The 20,480-nt window shown below is 34.5% G+C and overlaps 1 protein-coding gene across 6 annotated transcripts in view; it reads right to left on the bottom strand.

Moving 5' to 3' along the window:
• FUT8 (fucosyltransferase 8) overlaps positions 1–20,480 on the bottom strand; it is a 97,534-nt gene that overhangs the window by 9,221 nt on the left and 67,833 nt on the right. For all 6 annotated transcript variants that reach the window (XM_005480117.4, XM_074543165.1, XM_005480115.4 and 3 more), the window contains 2 exons: positions 15,293–15,530; positions 850–1,096 (listed from right to left, as the gene is read on the bottom strand). In XM_005480117.4, the coding sequence (XP_005480174.1) occupies positions 850–1,096; positions 15,293–15,530 (485 nt within the window). The remainder of the gene's footprint in view (positions 1–849; positions 1,097–15,292; positions 15,531–20,480) is intronic.

The raw sequence follows: 20,480 nt of genomic DNA, 5'->3' as shown, positions 1-20,480 counted from the left end.
AAAGGAAAATAGGAATATTTGCCTCGTATAATGCATAGTCTGAATTAAGGTAGTTACAAATGCATTTTTTTGACCTCCTTGAAATGTAACAAGTCTCCAGACACAGCAGCAGTGAGGTGCCCACTGGCTCAAGGTCAAAAGCCAACTAACATTTGGACAACCTACTGTGTACTCCTAGATAAAGAAAGTTTAAGGATTGACGGAATTCTGGCAAAGGAAAAAGACTCCAGCACAGCAGCAGCATTTTTCAGACTACATGATGGAAAAACCTTTCTCCCACAAGCTGCTTTTTACTGCTTTTCCTCCTTCTCCCCATATCTCCCCACACAGGCCTTTCCAATTCATCATTATAGCTGGGAAACAACAACTGCAAAAACAACAGCAGGGAAGGGAATGGCATATAGCATGTTCATATGTAGCCAGTGATAAAATTAGTTGTGAATTGTGGCATGTAAATTATAGGCTTAACCTTTTTTCTCTCAATGTAAAAGCTACAGGTACTGGAAAGAAGACACAGACAGTAAAGTGCCTGGAATACAAGCTGTAAGGCAATTACATTAAGGAAATTCTGTATTACCAGATGTGGAAGGACATGTTAAAAAACCTTCTGTTGAGCTGCCTTTTACATATCTGTCCAACAGCAGGTAGACAAGTGTGCTGAAGAAGTACTTGTAATCAACTTGTTTTATGCACAGCTAAAAAATAAGAGCTTCATCTAGAAATCACCTTCTCTCCCCACAAAATACTTAGAGACTCTGATTATCATCATAAAACAATTTTTTCCTGAACAGGAATCATTACATACACGTATTAAAGGACAGACAGTTAAAAAGAAAACTAAATACCCACCCGATCACTGGATGTTTGAAACCAAGTTTCCTTGTGGCTTCCTCTATTTCCTTTTCTAGCCAAGGCTGTGGACGAATCAAGTATTTCACAAACTGTGAGACCCACCACACTGCAGGATCCCCGTGTACACGAATTAGTCTATCAGCCAAGTCTTCAGGGACAGCCAAGGGCAAATAGGGTGGCCGTGGGTGTAAGCTGTCAACAATGGGAAGTTCCACCACCTGAACATCCTTATCATTAGTCTCACCTGTTTTAAAATACATACTAAGATGAGTCAAGTACTTTACTTTATTCATAAGCTTTACCACTGGCAAATAATATCCCAAACATATCAATTCACCTGTATCTTCAATTTCAAAAAGACTACCTAAACCTTGCTCTACTTTTTCAAAAACAGCATTAACAAATCTAATAAAAATCATAATTTTAAACGAGATTTATATACGAGCTGGATCTAACAATGACCTCAAATAGAACAAAACTGAAGGTTCTTGAATTCTTAGCAGCTGGTAGTTAATAAAATATAAAATGTATTCCTGCTTATATAGTGATACATTCTTATATACATCTATACCATTACTGTGTGCAAAGGCTTATCTGGTTATCTAAAATGTCTAAAATTCAGTTACTTCTTTAAAAATTAAACATTTTAAGGCATAGGAAATAGTTAAAAAAATTAAAACAGCTCTGCTGCTATTTTGACTCCCTTTTATTCAGTAAATATTTTTGTTCAGTGACTCCTCCCAGTAAATTTCAGATATCATATAACCACTGAATTAGCTATTCTGTTGTTAGCAGAGGAGAAAGACAATTCCTTTCCTCAAGAACTTAAACTATGAAGTAGTAACTTAAATAGACCACGGAAAACACGGGCACTGTATAAGCATATGATGTACCTACAGGTAAGAATTTGTTATGTATTAAATATTAACTACAGTAGAACATACAGATGATTTAGATGGGATTTTAATTGAAGGCTAAATAGCCACCAAACATATTTTAATAGTTTTTAAAAATTACACAAACACAACTGTCTACATAACTGGTAATTCAAAGCTACGTTCATATACTGAAATAAATTATAATACATGGCAACATTAAAAAAATTACATTTTTAAAGCACTGAACATTTTAGCTAATATTTCTAGTATGCTCATTTCCTCCAAAATAATGTTTCCATTGTCTGTAGTATTTACTGGCAAAGGTGGTTAGTTCTCTCTTTAGTGCTCACCAACCAGGAAAAAAAAAACTGCTTTAAATATAAGCAAGTCAAACTCATATAACTTTTGATGACCAAATAAATCTTAATGCTGAAAAAAATCAATTCAAGGAAGGAATAATGAGTTTAAGAACAGTTAAAGATTCAAAATGTTACAACACTTTTGCAAGACAAGTCAAAATGCTGCAGTAACTCTCTGAGATATAGTTATTTAAATAAGGAATGTTTGGTATATTTTCAATTCATTTTTATCACATTTGGAAATCTATCTTCTAAGATGTATCGGTATGTCAGTATTTTACCACTGTATACCATCACTCTAAGGGATTCTTTAGAAGAATTTCCTATACCACAGGTATGGATGATTCTTTTTAATTCAAGAAGCCAGTTCATTTTTTTACCATCTATTAAATCACAGTCACAGGAAAATATTCAATAAAAGTTCATAAATTCAGCAAAAATATTGAGCATTTAAATCTTCTTATAATATGATGGATAATACTTTATTAGTATGTCTTCAGAAAGCTGCAATAAAGAAAAGGAGCATGAAGCCAGGGAAGTGCTAAATGTGGTGCAGATGCGAAGTATCAGGCAAAAGTTTAGATAATAAATGTTTAGCTTGGGAATAGTATGAAAGAGTGCTTGAGGTTCCATTACCTTTTTCCCCTCAGCTGAGAATGGGAGAAGAAACAGGGTGGCAAATAAAACAATAGCAGTCTTAGCCAAGAGAAGAAAGAAAAGACTTCAGTCTTAAGTTAGAGAAGGAAATTTGCTGCAAACCTTTTGAGGGGAAAAAAGCAGGTAATGAAAATCTGCATATAAAAGGTAGATTTTTATTAAGTACAGCATCACTGACAAGCTTTAAAACTTTGTTCTGTGACTGAATAAATGTGTTGGTCTGTAAACAGTAATTTGTAAAGTTTTGCTATTGATAAAGCTGCTTGAGCAATCTGACCTACTATTTGACATTCCTACCCTGAAAAGCACTCAATACATTGTTCCATCCTATTTAAGGGATGAGCATGCTTCTAAAAATTTCCATAGGCTGTCCTAAGGTTTTGAAGAAAAAGAGATTAGCCAGGAAGAACTACAAAAGCTCTCAGCATATATAGCAAACTATATTAAATCATACCAAACTCACAGAATATTCAAAAAGATTGTGAAAAAGAATCAGATTTCAGCTTTCAACTCTACATGATATGTTGCTTGAATAGTAATGAAGTTGCAAATGTATTTTGTTAAGGAAAAACAATTTGATTGTTTAAAATTAACTACTAGGTCGAGTGTTGTCTTTAAAAAAATTATAATCAAATCATAAATTTGGTCATGGCTATTTCAGTTATGCTGTGGCATGTTAATTGCCTACATACAATCATCATCTGCTGATGTATATGTGTAGCTACGTGTACAATTCCAGAAAACCTTATGGCAACTCTCTAGGCTGTATTAGCTGTATCATCGTATCTGAATGAAGGAAAAACTCCCTACCAGTCTTCATCCACTTTTAAAAGTATGAGATAGCAGATGCAGTGAAAGGAAAACTGACAGCAACTGTTTGCTTTTGCACTGAACAAAACCAGTGTAGAGCAACTCTTGAGTAACCCTGAAGGAGTAAACAGCCCTGCAACAGCCATAGAGGCAAGAGACAGCATTCTTACCCTACTGAGCACTGAGCACTTTTTTTTTCAGTATTTGTGAAAAGATTCATAATAGGCAATGAGCTTGTCCTATTTTCAACAGGCATACTTTAAAAAACTGTTATCCTTTCTTGGGCAGCAGGATATTGTTTTATTCTATTCAGAAATAAACTGCAATCAAAATCAATGATTTAGGAGCCAACCAAAACTCAGATTAACAGACAAGCAGATATATTAGAAAACAATAAGTCACAACACTGATTCATATGAATTTTCAACTTAAGATAATGAAACCAAGTTAAAAATACAGAATAAATTTTTAATCCACGCTTCAGTTGTTAGCTAAATTTTCTCTAATTTGTAAAATGTTTGAATTTTTTCTACTTCACAGATGTATTTTGTTAAGTAACAGACAAGCCATAAAAGGTAATAATCCATACTAGTGTTTGCATATTTTTCTCATGTTGGAAATTTAAATCACAGCATCATCATGTCAATCAGGTCCAATTCCCTGCTCAGTGGTGGTACAATTTTGATATTTGATACAGAATCATAGAATTAGTTAGGTAGTGAGATACCTCTAGAGTAGTTATACATAACTTACATGTCAGCAATACTTCAAGTCACTTCTTCTGATGTGATTTATTTTGCTTTTACAGTTGTCAAAATTTTTCACTATAATTCTATTTACAGCTTAATTTTCATATGACTCCAGGTGCTATTTTTCAGTTTGGAATAATCTAAATAATTGTCTTCCAGAGTTCTGCAACTTAATCTTGTTTTGGATTTTACTTCACTGAGTAACCAAAGATTGAGTGTTTTTGCAAGAGTCATAAAATACTGCAATACTGAAAACACAAACTCTTACCATAACAACGTACTCAGGAGGAAAGTCCTGGACTGAAAATTATTTTAATTCAGATGATCCATGCCAGTTGTACCATCTAGTTCTTATTTATTATCAGTTTTTGGATATGTTCATCACTAATACATCAGTAACACAGTTTCAATTTTCACAAGGCACACTGAATATTTTTTAAGCACTGCAATGAGCTCTGTGTTTTATAAAAAGCATAACTTTGCTTTATTGCAGTATCCCAATGTGCCTTAATCACTTTATACCCCTCAGGACTTATATAATTTTTGTGATTTGGCATAACCTTACCTTCTGTCTACTTCTCAAACTTACTCTAATTTAAAGCCTATTTTAAAAAATTTGCTGTTTGTATCTTTCTTATCAACTTCTTTTGGAAGCCTGAAAAATGTTGACTTGACTCAAAAAGGTCTTTGGAATTTTGTCATTTTAGGTAAGCCTACTTCCTGCCATCTGAACATTGGCTCCTACACTTGGATGGGCATTTTCATTGGGTTTTTATTAATTTCTTACATGAAAGGAGGATCACATTTTACCACGCAATCACTACTATTAGTTAATGTCAACTGAAAACCCATATATCTCCTGATATTTCAAAATTCATCAGCTAATTTTAATTTTTTCAAGAAGTCCTTAGAAGTACACCAAAGAACGCCATGCTAAGGACATTCCTGTCTTGTAACTCAGAATTTCAATTTAATTTCAGTTTGTCTTGCTAGCAACACAACTGAATAAACTGATGTAAAAATGGAATAGCTTCCCTGCTTTTCTGTTTCTATAATATGCTTAATTAAGCTGATATTAATTTGCATAGACTTATCACAGATCTACTTAACGAAGCTCTACAGCACAAAGACTGACTGCCAATTTGGAACTTTACCCAAGTGAACAACTCTAAATCCAACTGCAGGAGATGTCGGAGTGCTGGGAAAGCTGTTTGACTAGCACAGGGCATGGTGAGAGGACTGTGCTGAACTCTCTAAAGGCTCCTCAATGTCCTGCTGGTTCCTGTTATGTATTGCAAAGGACAGCAGGTTCAGGGCTTATCCTGATACCTCAGTGCTTTTCTTTTCAGACATAGTAAAAAATGAAAACTATGCAAAGTTATGTCATGTTATGCTCTTCCTGAATGCCAAGTTACCTCACAATAGCTTTATGCCATAGTTGAACTATAAAATGGAATTGCCATGAGGTAAAAATCATATTTTTCTTTAAAACTAGTCAATGTAAAATACAACTCATATATCTAAATGGGTATTTTTCTCTAAGCTTTTGCTTTGTACAATTTTAATACAGAATTTTTGAACTCGGTTTTCTGAACTATTTCTCACTAGTGTTCCACTTTACTAAGTTTTTAATCATCCTTTATGTAATCAAGCCATGTAAGGCAGACAGGTGTTGAATAAATTTGGTGCAATTCTGATTTAAAGAAACTGAATATAGTCCTTTTTTTCCCAGGTTTCACATGCCATATGGATAGTGTTGTCCCATTTCCCATCCCAAGGGGCTGAACCTTGATACCTTCAGGAGTGAATAAACCAAAATGTTTTCAAACATGCCAACATGCCTTCTATTACTTTTCTCAATCCAGCACTTCCAAGGCTTTTTTCCTGCATTCTTTCCTCTCCTCTCCTGCACAACTCTTGCAACTACTCTCACTTGCTCTCATGTCTCTTACCTCTCTGGGTACCATTTGTGTGTTGAAAAGTGGCATCTGTCATCAGTCACTGCCTCTCGCTTCCTCACAGGCCTGAATGTTGACTTCAGTTGCTCTTTACACACACACAATCTACCTATTGTGAGGATTTTTAACAAGACCTATTTATTTTAGTAAAATTTGGCCAAAATTCATCCAACATTCAGGACTTAAATTAATTTAGGTTTAAATAGAGCAGATAGAAAGGTAAAGCATGAGGACAAGATTTTTGCTCTCACAAGAATCTTGTCTCAAATAAATCTGTAAAGATACTATTTTATCATCTCCCTCCTGAAAAGTAGAACTTTAATGATAGTCTTTTCTGCTCCTGCAAAAACTGTAACTCCCAGAGCTACTGAACTACCAACATGTCTTTGTAACACAAGTGACAGTATTGCAATAACGTTTATTTTCCCATGTTATTCCAGTTCTTTGATAATCCCATCCATAATCAAAACTACAGCACAAAGATGAACAGTGCTCTTACTGTCCTAACAAGTGATGAGATTCCAGTGAATGCTTTCCCTTTTGACCTGATGGAGGCCTCAACTGAGCGCAACAATTTCTGCATTTGCAATAGCTCTCTCTTAAAAAACAAAAGCAGTGGTGCCTTTAGAGCCTCTTGTTCCCTTTCAAGCAGTTCGGGTGAGCTGCACTATAAAGATCAATATTTCTGTTTCACTCTACTGAAAACTTCTCATAGCTTACCAGAAGCTTTATGTGGCAACTGTCACATCACTTTGAGAGAACATTAAAAAGTAAAGATTTTTCCCATCCTCAATTGTTTAGACACCCAGCATGTCAGCTGGAAAGAGATCTGGAAACAGATGAAGAGATTGCACAAACGGACTTCACAGAGCAGTCAGAAGACCATCAAACTAGGTAGAAATCAAGAAGCTTACTAGCAATTTATTTTTTCTTTTATCTTTATATATTCAAACTGCTTTTGAACAATGCCCCATTTAATCTAAAGAGCTGATATGAAAGGGGTACCTGCTAAAGAGGAGCTCCAATTCCCTGGCTGCCAGAAAATATAATGAAATGTATTTGTAAAGGCAAATACACTTCTATAAATGCAAAAGGGTTTTTCCATGTTATCCAAGTCTAGTCATTCAAGTAAACAGAATTGATGTTTTAAAAGTAAGATCATATGTAAGAATAGTTCAAATAACTCAGGAACACATAAAAAAGATCATTACAACAATATTGATGAAAAACCAGTTTCCGATTTGATTTCAAACAATTGCACTGAAGCTTATTCTCTATTTCAGTCTAATGTTAATTATTATATATTTGAAAATAGTTCCAAACACTTGCTCTGAATATTAGGTTATCTTTTCTGTAATAGAAAATAGCTTAATTTTACAATAATCCTTCAACAGCTTCAGGGACTTGTCTCTTGCCTGCATATGCTGACTGGACATACACTCGAGTCTGTAACAGTCATGTATAAGCATGTAAAAAACAAGACAACATGCAGATAGTATTTAATATTTCATGACCTAGAAGCTTCCAACAGGTCATGACAATGGAGCTTAATATTTGCAGCTGCCTGTCCAGACATCTAATGGAGAAGCACTCCCAGTTTAGACAAGACATTTACAGTCTCTTTGAGATAGTGGTTCATATAACTCCTAATCTTGTATTGTTCTAATTTGAACGCTTGGAGGACTCCTCTTTCAATGAATTAGTAAAAGTACCTCCATATGCAAGCCCAGATGGAACACAGCTCTCAAGGTATTTGTAGACAAAAGGACACTTCAGTTACCCATAAATAAAACAGGAGAGAATAAACCTTCCATGTTGTTTGAGATTCATAGCAGTGAAGCACACGTCACCTTAACAATGCATCTGAAAGAAACAAGGATGCATTCTACTTCCTATGGTGTACCAACATGAAAGGAGAAAATCAAGGGTGTAAGCCTGCAATAATGGAAAAGGAAATTTTTCTGATCTTCAGTCAAGGGGAAACTGTAAGGGAAGCATTAAGAAAAAAATCAAGAAAAATCACACAGAAATAGAGATGCTTGCTCCATAACTATTACAGTAACAAACTATTGTTAATTTTCACATTACAGGAAACTTAAAAGCACTAGTTTAGTTAAAGCTACTTGCAAAAAAAAACCAACCTGTTTTGTTCAGGTTTGTATTCAGAATTTATATAATACCAGCTACAGGAAAACATCTTCCAAAGATTTCTCTACAATTAGCACAATCACATTCATGGACATGCAGTGCCAAAAATATGGTACTAAAGTAAGTATTATTGTTGCATTTGAAATGCTAAATTAAATCAAATGTTAAAATTAATGTGGGTCTTCAAAAATGCAATAAAAGGCAGCTTTTTAAATTTATTATCTGTTCACAACAGTAGAAATGTATCAGTTGGCTGAAGGCCTAAAGATTGAGAAACAAACATAAAAAATGCAATAAAGTATTTCTGCCTTAAAAGTCTAAGTTTAACTTTCAGTTGTTTCACATGGTGGAAAAATTTTATTCAGAGCCATTTGCCTATAAGCAGCTTTTCAATATGACATTCTAAATCTAGACAAGAGATACATCTTGAGAATTAGCTGACATTTTAAGGTTCTCGTTTAATTCATTACTCAAATGTAAAAAGACAAAAACCTTTAGGACTTGGTGAAGTTACACTGAAATGAATGAAATGCCCAGCCTTGTGCTACTGCAAAGAACTAAGAGTAGCTGCATGAAGAGGAAAAATGGCCACCAAAATAACTGATATATTCCCAAGCACCAGAGCCATAACCATAACTGGCAGTGCTCTGGGATGTCTCCCACCTGGAAATGGCAGTAATCATTTTCAAGACATGGGAAGGGTTTGGATGACTTGAATTCAACTCCACACCTGCCAGCTCAGGTTATCCTTGTTTAAAGATTACTTTAAAATAGGTAATATTACCTAACTAGAATGTTGTAATGACCAGTGACAACATTAAAAAGTTGTTCAAAACTTGAATTCAGGTCCTAATTCCCCAAAAACCTAATAATGCTTCAGTTTGGATTGAAATTTTTGCAGCCAAACAAAGAACTCAGATTCAAATTTCAAACTTTGCAGTTTGTTTGAGACCTACCATACTTAGTTTACCTCATGCCATCTCTTCATATTTAAAAAAAAAAAAACTGATATTTTTCATTTCAGTACAAAACACACTATTCTTCCCTACTGTGCATGCTGCAGTACAACTTTTCAAGTAAAAAATTTTTGAAAAAAGCTTTTCAAAATAAAAATCAAATAAACTCTAATATTAAGCCAATTTGTAGCTCTTTTGCTTATTAAAAAGTCCTTAAAAGGGTGACAATTAAGCAAAAACATTTTTTCCAGTTTGTAATGGACATTTTGTTTACCAATCTGTAAATTTTTGTCCATGATTTAATGCTTATGAGGAAAGTTTGAAATTAACCACTAACCTCCAGGTACTAGTTTGGCTACTACATTGTGGGGGGGCAACATCAACCTGTTAGGAAAAAGCAGAGGTCATGCTTTAAAGTGTAGAATTCCATGCAAACACCATAAGATCTGTGATCAAATGCATGATCGATTATTCCTACCACTGAACAGAACAAAGGCAAGAATCCTTTTCCCTACCTCCATGCACTCTTTGGATTTCTAAGTCTTCAGCTTCCCCTTATCAAGAAATGTAGGGAAAGAAGCCCCTGCTTTTTGGAAAGTAATTTTCTTCAGTCAGGGCACATTTAGGCTACGTTCCTTCATTTCAATGCAGTTAAAGAATTCTCATGTGTTTCCTATCTGTTTATAGTCCTGCCAATGTAAGGAACTATTATCAAACACTCAATTGCATTTTATGCAGACATCAAATCTTCACCTAAATTAGCAACGACATAAAGACAACTCACTATAAACAAGCCCAATGTTTTTGCTTCTTGAACATTTTTTGACAGATAGCATGATTATATACATCAGCCTTTAAAGAAATACAGACATTCTTACTTCTGCTGTCAGAAAATTTACTGGACAACAGCTGTATTTCAATTAAAGTATTTCCCATTTATCTCCCATCCTGTTGAAAGATGCCACTGACATGCAAAACAACTTCCAAGAACACCATTATTTTAGCAAGAATGGATTAGATTTGATGCAATTCCTCATATAATTAGATGAGAACTGGTGGTATGTTTAGGCCACATGAACGGCTTAATCAGGATCAACTTGGCTTGATTGATTATAGCATGAAAGAACACACAGATGTATTTTATTACAACCTCCTTAAAATACAAAGTAATTTAGTTTAGTATGGCATATTTGGGACTGCACAAGTGAACTTCATGACACAAGTTTTAAGACAATACTAAAAGTATCACTACAAAACAAATTTTAAAAAACCCATACCCACTCCAAAACACAAAAAGGCAAATACTCTTCTGGTTGAAAATCCCCAAAAGAAATAAAGCTAGTTACAAGAAAAGACTGCATCTCCTGTAATTCCAATGTCAGATCATGCATTTTTTTTGCTTTTCTGTTTCTGGACCCATTGCCATAATAGGGGTCAACAGCAGCAGCGAGTCATTGTTAAAAGCAGATCTCATCTCTAATCAAAATAATCCAGCCACATCTTTGTCTAAAGATATTTCTTTGTCTAGAAATATTTCGCATATAGAAATACCTATAAAATGTGGCAGGACCAGCTTTTAAAACTTGCTTTATTTTAGAACAGAATTATGGTTTTTAATCTCCAACTGTAAAGCAGATTTTTATGTCCTCGAATCAGTGTAGGTCTTTCTCAGAATCCTTTCAGATTTATCAATATTCATTTTGAAGGCCAGATAACAGAAGTAGACAGTGTCCTGCAGCCCATCTTTGCTCTGCACAGTGAAAAAAGCTTCTTGCTATTATTCCATAACCCTCCACTTAGACATGAACAAGGATCACACTTAGCTCTTCTAGACTACTGCATTGCTCTGAAAACTCAGACCTACTTCAATAGAATTCCAAGGTCCTTTTAAAAGTTACCACTTCCTAAATATATTCTGTATTTACACAGACAAGTGTCTTTACACAGAGTATCTTACAAGGCACCTTGAAGACGAAAAATCTACACAGCATCAGTAGCTCGATTTCAAGATTAACAGAACTGAAAAAAGGGAAAATTCGGAGAGGTTGCTCTTCCACTCTGTTCTCTCAAATCACCATTCTCCAGCTTGCTTCATAGAAATGGAACTTGTCTGAATTAAAATGCAACTAATGAAAGCCACTGTATAAACACAATGTTAAGAATTAGAACTAGAAATTAATCCATTCTTTCAGCAAATGTTTATAAACAAGAGTGAGATGCGGGGGCAAAACACAATTCATACAATTGTATGCAAGTTAAAGTGGGTTTTTTTAGGCCAATACTAAATATTCAGCTGATTTTCATAAAAAACTACTGTCAAGGAATATCTAGTTCATGGAGTGAAACTTCCTAATTTATTGCAATTAATTCTGTACAACTTTTTATGGTTTGATTTTGCAATTTTTATTTAGTCCTTTTGATTACCGTTGCCAGATAGACTTTAATAAATTAAACATTCATTTTGTGTACCCACTGTATCCTCATTCTTGAATTATACATATAAGCATATTAGTTAATTTATATTTTAAGATTGTAGTTTAATTAATACTTAAAAGCTGGCACTACCAACAAATGAAGAGTTCTGCCATTTTCTCCCTTCTGGGTATCCCTTCCTCAAAAGCATTAATTCATCAAACCATAGTTAGAGGCAGCAAAATCAATATTCAAGAATAACTGCAGGAAACTTTGTTTCAGGTTTCCTTTTTCAAGTTATCTTTGATCTTTCTGGTTTTTAGGCCTTATGGGAAGGAGCGCATACTGTTATTTAAAGCAAGTAGATGGCTTCTTTACCTCTACATCCCTTCATTCACCAGCTTGACATGCAAATATGACTTCTAACAGTACATTAATCTGTCCTTCCTATTAATCTGTTTTCTTTTTAATTTATGATTTTTTGGTCTAGTTATTTTGCAGACCTCTTTCAATTTATTATTGGAGAATGCCACCATAACATCATAAATCAGCAAGGAAAAAATGGTAAGAGGAGGCTTTGTTTTAGCATGCAGCAATGATAATAACATTATGACCTGGCTAATTAATTAATTTAAATAAAATTATCAAAAATTTCATGATAAATATCTCTTCAGAAGTTATCTACATTTTGGCTCTTACTACTAGTAAATCATTCATGTTTCTTATAAAAATTCCTGCTCAAATTATTTATAAACAGTTTGAGCATAGATAGCAAAGGAAAAACAAACTACAGGCAAGGTGCAATTACAGGCAAGATATCATTTTAGAACTAAGAAGACAACAATCTCTCTAGATTTTTTTCTCTAGAAAGACAGTATGAGTGAAACAAAGGACAAGGAAAACTTATGCCACAGTGTAAAATAACTGTTGCATTTACAGAAATCTGCAATAGAATTCTCAATCCTTTAATATGTTTAAGCCAGAAAAGCTGAACTTGATTCCAGAACTACCACGTCAAACACAAACAACTCCTCCAAGACGTGACATAGGCTGAGCTGACCCTTAATTCTTCAGCAATGAGAACGTCTTACTAATCTTCTGCTATCAGGCAAATATCAGCTTGCTCATTAAAAGTCACTCTACTTCCCAAATCCCAAAAACAAGGTTAGCTTTTATACCCAGTCAGGAGAGGACTGGACAAAGAAAATTCCAGAACTATATGCATTCGCATCTTATATAAGCTTCTTAATTCTTGGAGAAGGTATTACATTCCAAATTGTTTCACTGAAGATAAAGCTCAGAAACTGCAAAATTTCGTGTTGTGAATAAAACTAAAAAATGTCAATCAGGAGCAATTAATAGATAAACAAATTTAAACAATTTTGTCATGAAGCACTTTTTACTATATTATTACCTATTCAGGTCTGCAAATAACATGAAAACATCTCTCTTAGAGGATATATTTTTCTGACTTGGCCTATTTCCATAATTTACATTGAACACTTGCTAAAATTATTCATTAGTATGAATATTTTTGAAACATAATTTTAAAAAATTTAAAAATCCCTACACTACATAGGAGAAATGTTTTGTTTATGAAAAATGAAAATTGATAAACATCAAGGCATTTTAATACATTTATTTTGAAATTATAGAAAATCCCACACTGATTTCAGAATTTGTAGAGAAAAAAAATTAAACGCATTGTTTTGCAAACCAACTGCTCCTAACTAGAGCTAAGAATTTCAGACTTATTTGTCCCTGAAAAAACAGGGAATAAATAAATAGATATACAAGTAAATAAAAATCTATATAGATTTAGGGAGACATAAAAAGCACACAGAAATCTTCAGCAAGATACAGTCTCTAAAATTTAGCAGTAATATCGACTCCCACTGAAGCCAGGCTGAGGCTCGTAAAGAGATCCCTGGTCAGAATCCTCCATCTTCACTGACCAAGCCACTGCACAAGATCACAATTTAACACAGTTTATAGCATGGCTGGCCAACACACCAACTACAGAAAGTTTGTCTTTCATAGCCCTCTATCTCTACAACACCAAAACTCAAATTAGTGGCATTCATTATTTAAAAAATAATTGATTTCATCAGGGTATTTCATGTGCTCAGCCTTCAAATTATTCATTCTGATCTAGGAACTAATTGAAAAGCAAAAAAAAAAAAAGAAAAAAAAAAGAAAAAAAAAGAAAAAAAATAAGTACCCTCACTTAGGAACCTAAAATAAAACATTATTTTTATTTTCACCAGCAAAAGCCTACATTGCAGTAAACCATCATCTATTTAAATAGATTTTCATTAAATATATGACCTTTTGAAGCCATGTGTGCATGAGTGAACTGTTTTCCAGCTTACTGGGCTCTGAAGTTGTTCACAAAACTGCCTGCATCTAAATTCTGGAGTCACATATAGGAGTCCACACTGAGAACCATGTCCAGACTATAGACTCACTTACTAACTTATCCAAACACAAATAAAACTTCATCTGGAGTTCTCAATATCTGTTCTCCACTTATAGCTGTTTTTATAAAACATCCAACCATTCCTAAGAAACACTTTTTGCAAAAAAAAAAATCTCATTCACAAAAACTAACTAGCATTCTCAAAGCTAATTTTGTAGCATCTTGAAGCTCTGAAGAACAGATGCTATTTCAATGTGCAAATGCTGATTCAATGAGTAAACCCACAAGTTTACATGCAACCTGTAAAAAAGCGGATTTTGTAAATCTGATTAAGTTAATTTCAGATCTGTAAAATTTTAAGAGTTAATTTAAGATTCCATATGCACTGGGTATGCAGTGTCCTAGTGAAAAGACTGAAGATGTTATGTTTTGACTACCAATCACATGGAGAAAGAAGCAATTTAAAACAAACACTGTTTACTTGGACACAAACAAAGCTACCTGATCCTCCAAACATCAGTGTCCATCTAACTCTAGGCAAATTGCTCAGCATGATGTAAGAAAGAACCGACTTGCTGACATACAAATAAAAATTCATATTTTAACATTGGCATTGTTTTTATAGCATGAATTTTGGATCTGTTCAGCTTGCATTAGGAGTTATTTCAACTATTTGTTTATTTTGTTGGGGTGTGACTATCGGACACCATTTGTTTTATATTTCAGTTGCTTAATATTGGAAACATCCCTTATTTCCTAAGAAGTTTATTAACAGCAGCCTCTATTTAACACTCTCCTCCCATGAAAATCAGAATATCTAGCAGAGAACACAGTAGCACCCTGCTGAAAATTTGCAATTTAAGTCTCAAATACTAAACTTTTGTACTATAAAGACTCTACCAATGCAGAGCTATCTTATGAAGGAATTTGTTTTTAACTACAGTGGGCAAATAAGATGCAAAGGTGCTTACATACCCAGCTGCAGCCACAGTTATCATGCTGCACACAACACGAAGGAGACAACAGATTAATTCCATGGGAACGAAGGTGCGCAGAAGCAGGAAGAGCGCCGAGGGCGGCCCACCCAGCCTTACCTGACCAGTGGCCCGTGGTGGCACCCGCCCTGTCGGTGCAGGTCTCGCTGACGGGCCGGAACACGGTCTCCCAGCCGCCCGTGGCGTAGCGCCAGTTCTGCGACTCCAGGATCAGCGTGCGCTGCGTGCCGTACGCGATCATGAAGCAGTACACCACGTGGTGAAGCTGGCAGCCATAGCCACAGCCTTTGTTGATGTTACACACGAGTTTCTTAGCCTTGCTGCAATCCTTCGGGTTCTGTAAGGATGGGTGAGAAAGTGGAGCTGAAGAGAAGCTACACCAAAGGCTTGCGTTTTTCTGTAAAACTGGCAAATGTCATAAATCACAGAAGCCGCGCTGCTATAACACATCTCCGACTAAAATGGATGAGTAAGCTTCAGCTCCATGAAAATTTTATGTGAATTCTTCACTGCGAGCATGAACAGTTACTGAACATACTTCACTATCCTAATATAAAATAGAATACATTCAAGATTTTAAATTACTTTCTCATTTGTAAATCTGTCAGAAAAAGACAACATTTGGACTCCGAGCTCACATTTCATCAACATGATTCTCAGTGTTAGAATGCTTTTTCCTTTGGCAATTTTTCAAGTTTGTTAGTTCTCTTTCAATAAGTATGTATGTCACCCAATGAAAGAAAATTTCCACCTGTCTACAACATCCAGAATAAAACAAATGGTACAGAATAAAACAAATACTTATTAAGGGACTGCTTCCCAGGCTAGCTGACCACATAGCAAATACAGAATGCAAAACACATTCCCAAGCAGAATGATAAAGGACAGAATTGTAATCTGCATACACTTTCCATAAAATAACATATTTCACTTCCACAAACCAAAAAACCATAAGACAGCGGGCAAATGGCTACATTGTTTGAATGCTATGTTTAAAAGTACAAACTAATAAATATTTTTAGGCATGTGGAATTTCCAGGTATGTGGACAAGACAACATCATAATCAACAGAAGTTTTTCTTTACGTAAAAGATAGTACTTTTTTTGTATGTATTCATACTTGCATGGCTCTAGACATAGCTCTAAATTCCAGAAAGGTCTTCCACAAAATCTCCAGGATTAACATTTCATATAAGGTACAAGGATACTGATATTGGAGCACCAATATAATTTCTGTTTCTTTCACACCTACACTAAAAATAAAATTTTCTGTAAATTTGCAACAGTCAAATCAAATCTTCAAACAACAGTGATCCCTGTCCGGAGAACTGAGATCACTCCTTCAAGCGATCTAAAAGATAATCTGAATGTTCTGAATCCTAAAACAATTTAAAATAAAACTTTGTGCATTCAGTTATGTAAAGGAGGGGATGACAATTCAGACAGGGAGGGGTGGAGGTACCAAAACAAATCCAAAACTCTGAAACATGTGCTATACCATAAGCAGTTTATATTTTTCTTTTTAAATATACCTGATTCAAAGCCTAATTAGGTATGAAAACAATAAATGAAATAAAAATTTTGTTCAAGATTTTTATTCCTCAGACCAGTACTTTTGTCATCACAAATTTAATGGATAACTTGAGACTAAATCCAACAGGTATCTTTTGAAATTATAACAAATGTATTTCCCAGAGTCTTCCAGAAGAGAAAGAAGGCCTTTTTAGTATTCTGTAGAAGTCCACATAGAAAAAACTCCATGAAAAAATATGTTCTCATATCGTGATTATCAGCAGTATTATATTTTTATTATTACTACTGTCGTTAATATTATCATATTTTGCTTGGTTTCAGTTATTAAACTGTTCTTATCTCAACACACAATGGGGTTTTTCTGCGGGTGGTTTGGGTTTTGGGTTTTTTTTTTTGTTTTGTGGTTTGTTTTGTTTTTGTTTTGTTTTTTTTTTTGACGGGGGTTTTTTGGATTTTGTGTTGGGTTTTTTTTGGGTTTTTTTTTTTTTGGGTTTTCTTCTCCTCCCTGTCCTACCAGGAAGGACAAGGGAGTGTCTGGTGGGTATTTGTTACCAGCTTGGGTAAAGCTACAACATTATTCTTTTGGAATGGAATAATGTCTGTGAATTTTTAGAAAATGACCTTAGATAAGCTTTCTACCCTTGTCATTACCTCTAAATGCTTTTGTCCTCTAAAATGAAAGCATTTAATCAATGGCATATTTGAAATATTGTCAAGGTATGCCCTTCTCACTTTCTTTCATGTAAAGGAAAACTTCATATAATAGCTTATGAACAATATTATGGAAATCAAGTAGTAATCACACAATGAAATGTAATTTGATAGTGTGACTGCTTATCAATGTTAATATAATGCACTTACTTGGGATTTATCATTGTTTGTAGACTTAACTAAAAACTATACATATTAGTTTGTGACTTAAGGAAGCTATTTAACTAATTTCTTTATGACTGTGGTGTTTTTTCGAATTGCTATATTCAAGTAGCAAAAAGAAAAAGCACTACCTGAGCTTCAATTGTCTATTGAGAATTTTAAAAGAAAAGGAGAGTAGAGATACTTGGATATATTGCAGTTTCAACTGGTTTCCAGGAAAAGGTGAAAATACTACCCATTGATAAGGAAGAAAAGTCGCATTTCAAGCATCAGAATAGTTTGGGTGTTCATAACCACAACTGCCAACCAAAGCAACCAATATTGAGCTGATAAAGAACAATTTCAAAACCAATGAAGACTGACAAAAGATTTTTCCTCCTGTCACAAAGTCACAGAAAAGAATTATAAATCCCTGATTTGAGTGGGTAGTACATTCTGTTCTCAACCATAACGACACTGCTGATCACACTCCTATCTCCAATTTAATGACCTATATAATCAAGAGAGGGATGAAAGGGACCTCCACGAATGTCAAGTCCTGTAATGTAACAGCCATAAAACTGCAGTAAAAAGAAATACCAAAAAAATCCTAACAAAAATTAAACAAACCCACATAAAATCCCAAACAAAAAACCTACACCTGTCCAATTACACAAAACATACTTCAATATATAGAAGATTAGATCATCAAGCCATTCCAGAGTTTACACCTTTTATCTTCCCCAGAATAACTTCTACGAACAATGCAACTGAAAAAATTAACAAATTTTCAGAATAGCAAAATGGTTAGAATTACCTATTTCTATGAAAGAGAATACCATCTAAAATAAAAGCAGATTTTTCAACTGGTAAGATGGACTTAATGGTCTTCCATCACAAAGAACATGGGCATATACTGTTGCTCTCACAAAATTCAGGGTTTCCACTGTACTCCTCTTCCAGGGCTCTTGGTTGGCCTATTCACAGAAAGCAGGATCAGGTGGGAATATTGTCCCAAGTGCTGCCTCAATGCCTCACCATCCTCCAGCGCTTTCAAGTGTGTAGTCAGCCATCAAAACACACCACAAACTGGCAAAAGTAAACCCTGCTCCTTAACATACATTTTACTGTATGAGAAAATACTGTGCTAGTGAATTTACAGTTCAGAGAACTGAACACAGTTCAGAGAAATGTACTTAATCAAATGAATCACAACAGATTAGAGTGGAGTGGGCAAGCAATCTGCTACCATTTACTGAGCAACCTTATAAACACAGTATGATACTCATTAACAAAGCTGTTCTTTTTTTTATATTTTCAACAGATATTTTATTCTTTGATGCTACACAGTCTGCTGGAGAAGAGAGTCCCACTCAAAATCTTAGAAAATCCCATTTTTTAGAGAAATATGTCAAAAATTGGTTTTTCTCATCCTAGTTATCACAAACGTAATTAATACTATCTTCTATTCCCCTTATTTTGTGATGTCATTTGTAATCCTTCCTTTTCATACCCCAGCTCCCCTCAAGAATTTGGAGGCAGACCACGCGAAGAAACAAAAAATCCAAACAAACCACCAGAAATTTCTTTCAGCTCCGGGAAGAAAACATTCTTCTCTCCCTAGTCAGAAATAGTAGGTAATTGATTTGAGAGTCAGAGATCTCAAACCTTCCTCTAATATAAATTCCTCTAGTTTACACCTACCCTTCTGTGACACGCAAGTTTCAGCTTCAGTGAAACATCCCAGCATGCACATGGACTTTAACACAGTATGTTCCTCAATCCTAGAGAAAACCTCACACAGATATCAGCAGTAACCACACTTCCTTAGGTGGTTATTATACTAAAAACATATAATATACTTATGATTTGATTAATTACAGTTCTATGGGGTGCCTCCCCTTGCATGCATGCAAAGTGCCCAAAGCATTTTTTATTGCTTTTGTCATTTTAGCATGAGGACTTTTATTAAAAATATTAATCAGTAATTTTAATGTGAAGGAGAGGATTTAATACACTTTAAGACAGAAAAATCTAAGTGACACATTAAACCACAAAAATACTGCAAAGTCCAGAAAGCTCAGAAAAAAGTCTTGTGACCAACTTTCTGCTCTTTGCATACATACAAAGCCCCAAATAAATAGTATAGCAGAATATGACTTGAATATGGCAAACTATGACTAATAGAATTGAAGTGTTGTTGAGTACTTAGTAACCTTTCTCACCTGATTGCATTTTTAACCTTCAAAGCTGAACAAAAAGTTTTGGATTCTTTTTAAATCAGAGGCAAAAATATTCTGCTATTGTGAGACTGCATGCTGAATCACAAACTTCCTAAAATAAACAGAACAAAAATAGGCACAAAAGAGAAGGGACAAAAAACTGCTGCCTTCATAATTATTTATTCACTTGATTACGGCACTACGGGTGATCTTATCTGACTTCTCTTGCACATTTTCTACACCTGTTTGATAAAAAAGATCTCTGAAAATAAGGCCTTTTCCTTAAATATAAAGTCCTAGCTTTTAAAATGTTGCTCCAACTATAGGAAACTAGTTTCATGTAGCCTCATTAAATCAAATTTATGGTAATATCATCCAAATGAAGTAGCAGTCATCACTACTCGCAATCATTCAGCTGAATGACTTCCCAGGGAGATGTCCCAAAATAATGCAGCTGTCAATGTTCAACATGTACCAGAAAAAAGCTATGCAGTACTTTCATACTTAACTAAAAAACAATTACAAATATGGCCCATATAATTTTTTTTTTTTGCATCAACTTCAGGGACAAGGGTTGTTAAATTTTTTCATTTTATTTTATTATTAATAGAGGTATATAAATGTGTGCAATTTCAAACCATTTGACTGCTTTACGTTGGTGCATATTTGTTAAAGCAAAT

Source organism: Zonotrichia albicollis, chromosome 6, assembly GCF_047830755.1.
Source record: "Zonotrichia albicollis isolate bZonAlb1 chromosome 6, bZonAlb1.hap1, whole genome shotgun sequence".
Classification (NCBI taxonomy): Eukaryota; Metazoa; Chordata; class Aves; order Passeriformes; family Passerellidae; genus Zonotrichia; species Zonotrichia albicollis.
The sequence above is the reverse complement of the archived record's forward strand: the minus strand, read 5'-3'. Positions and strand labels throughout refer to the sequence as shown.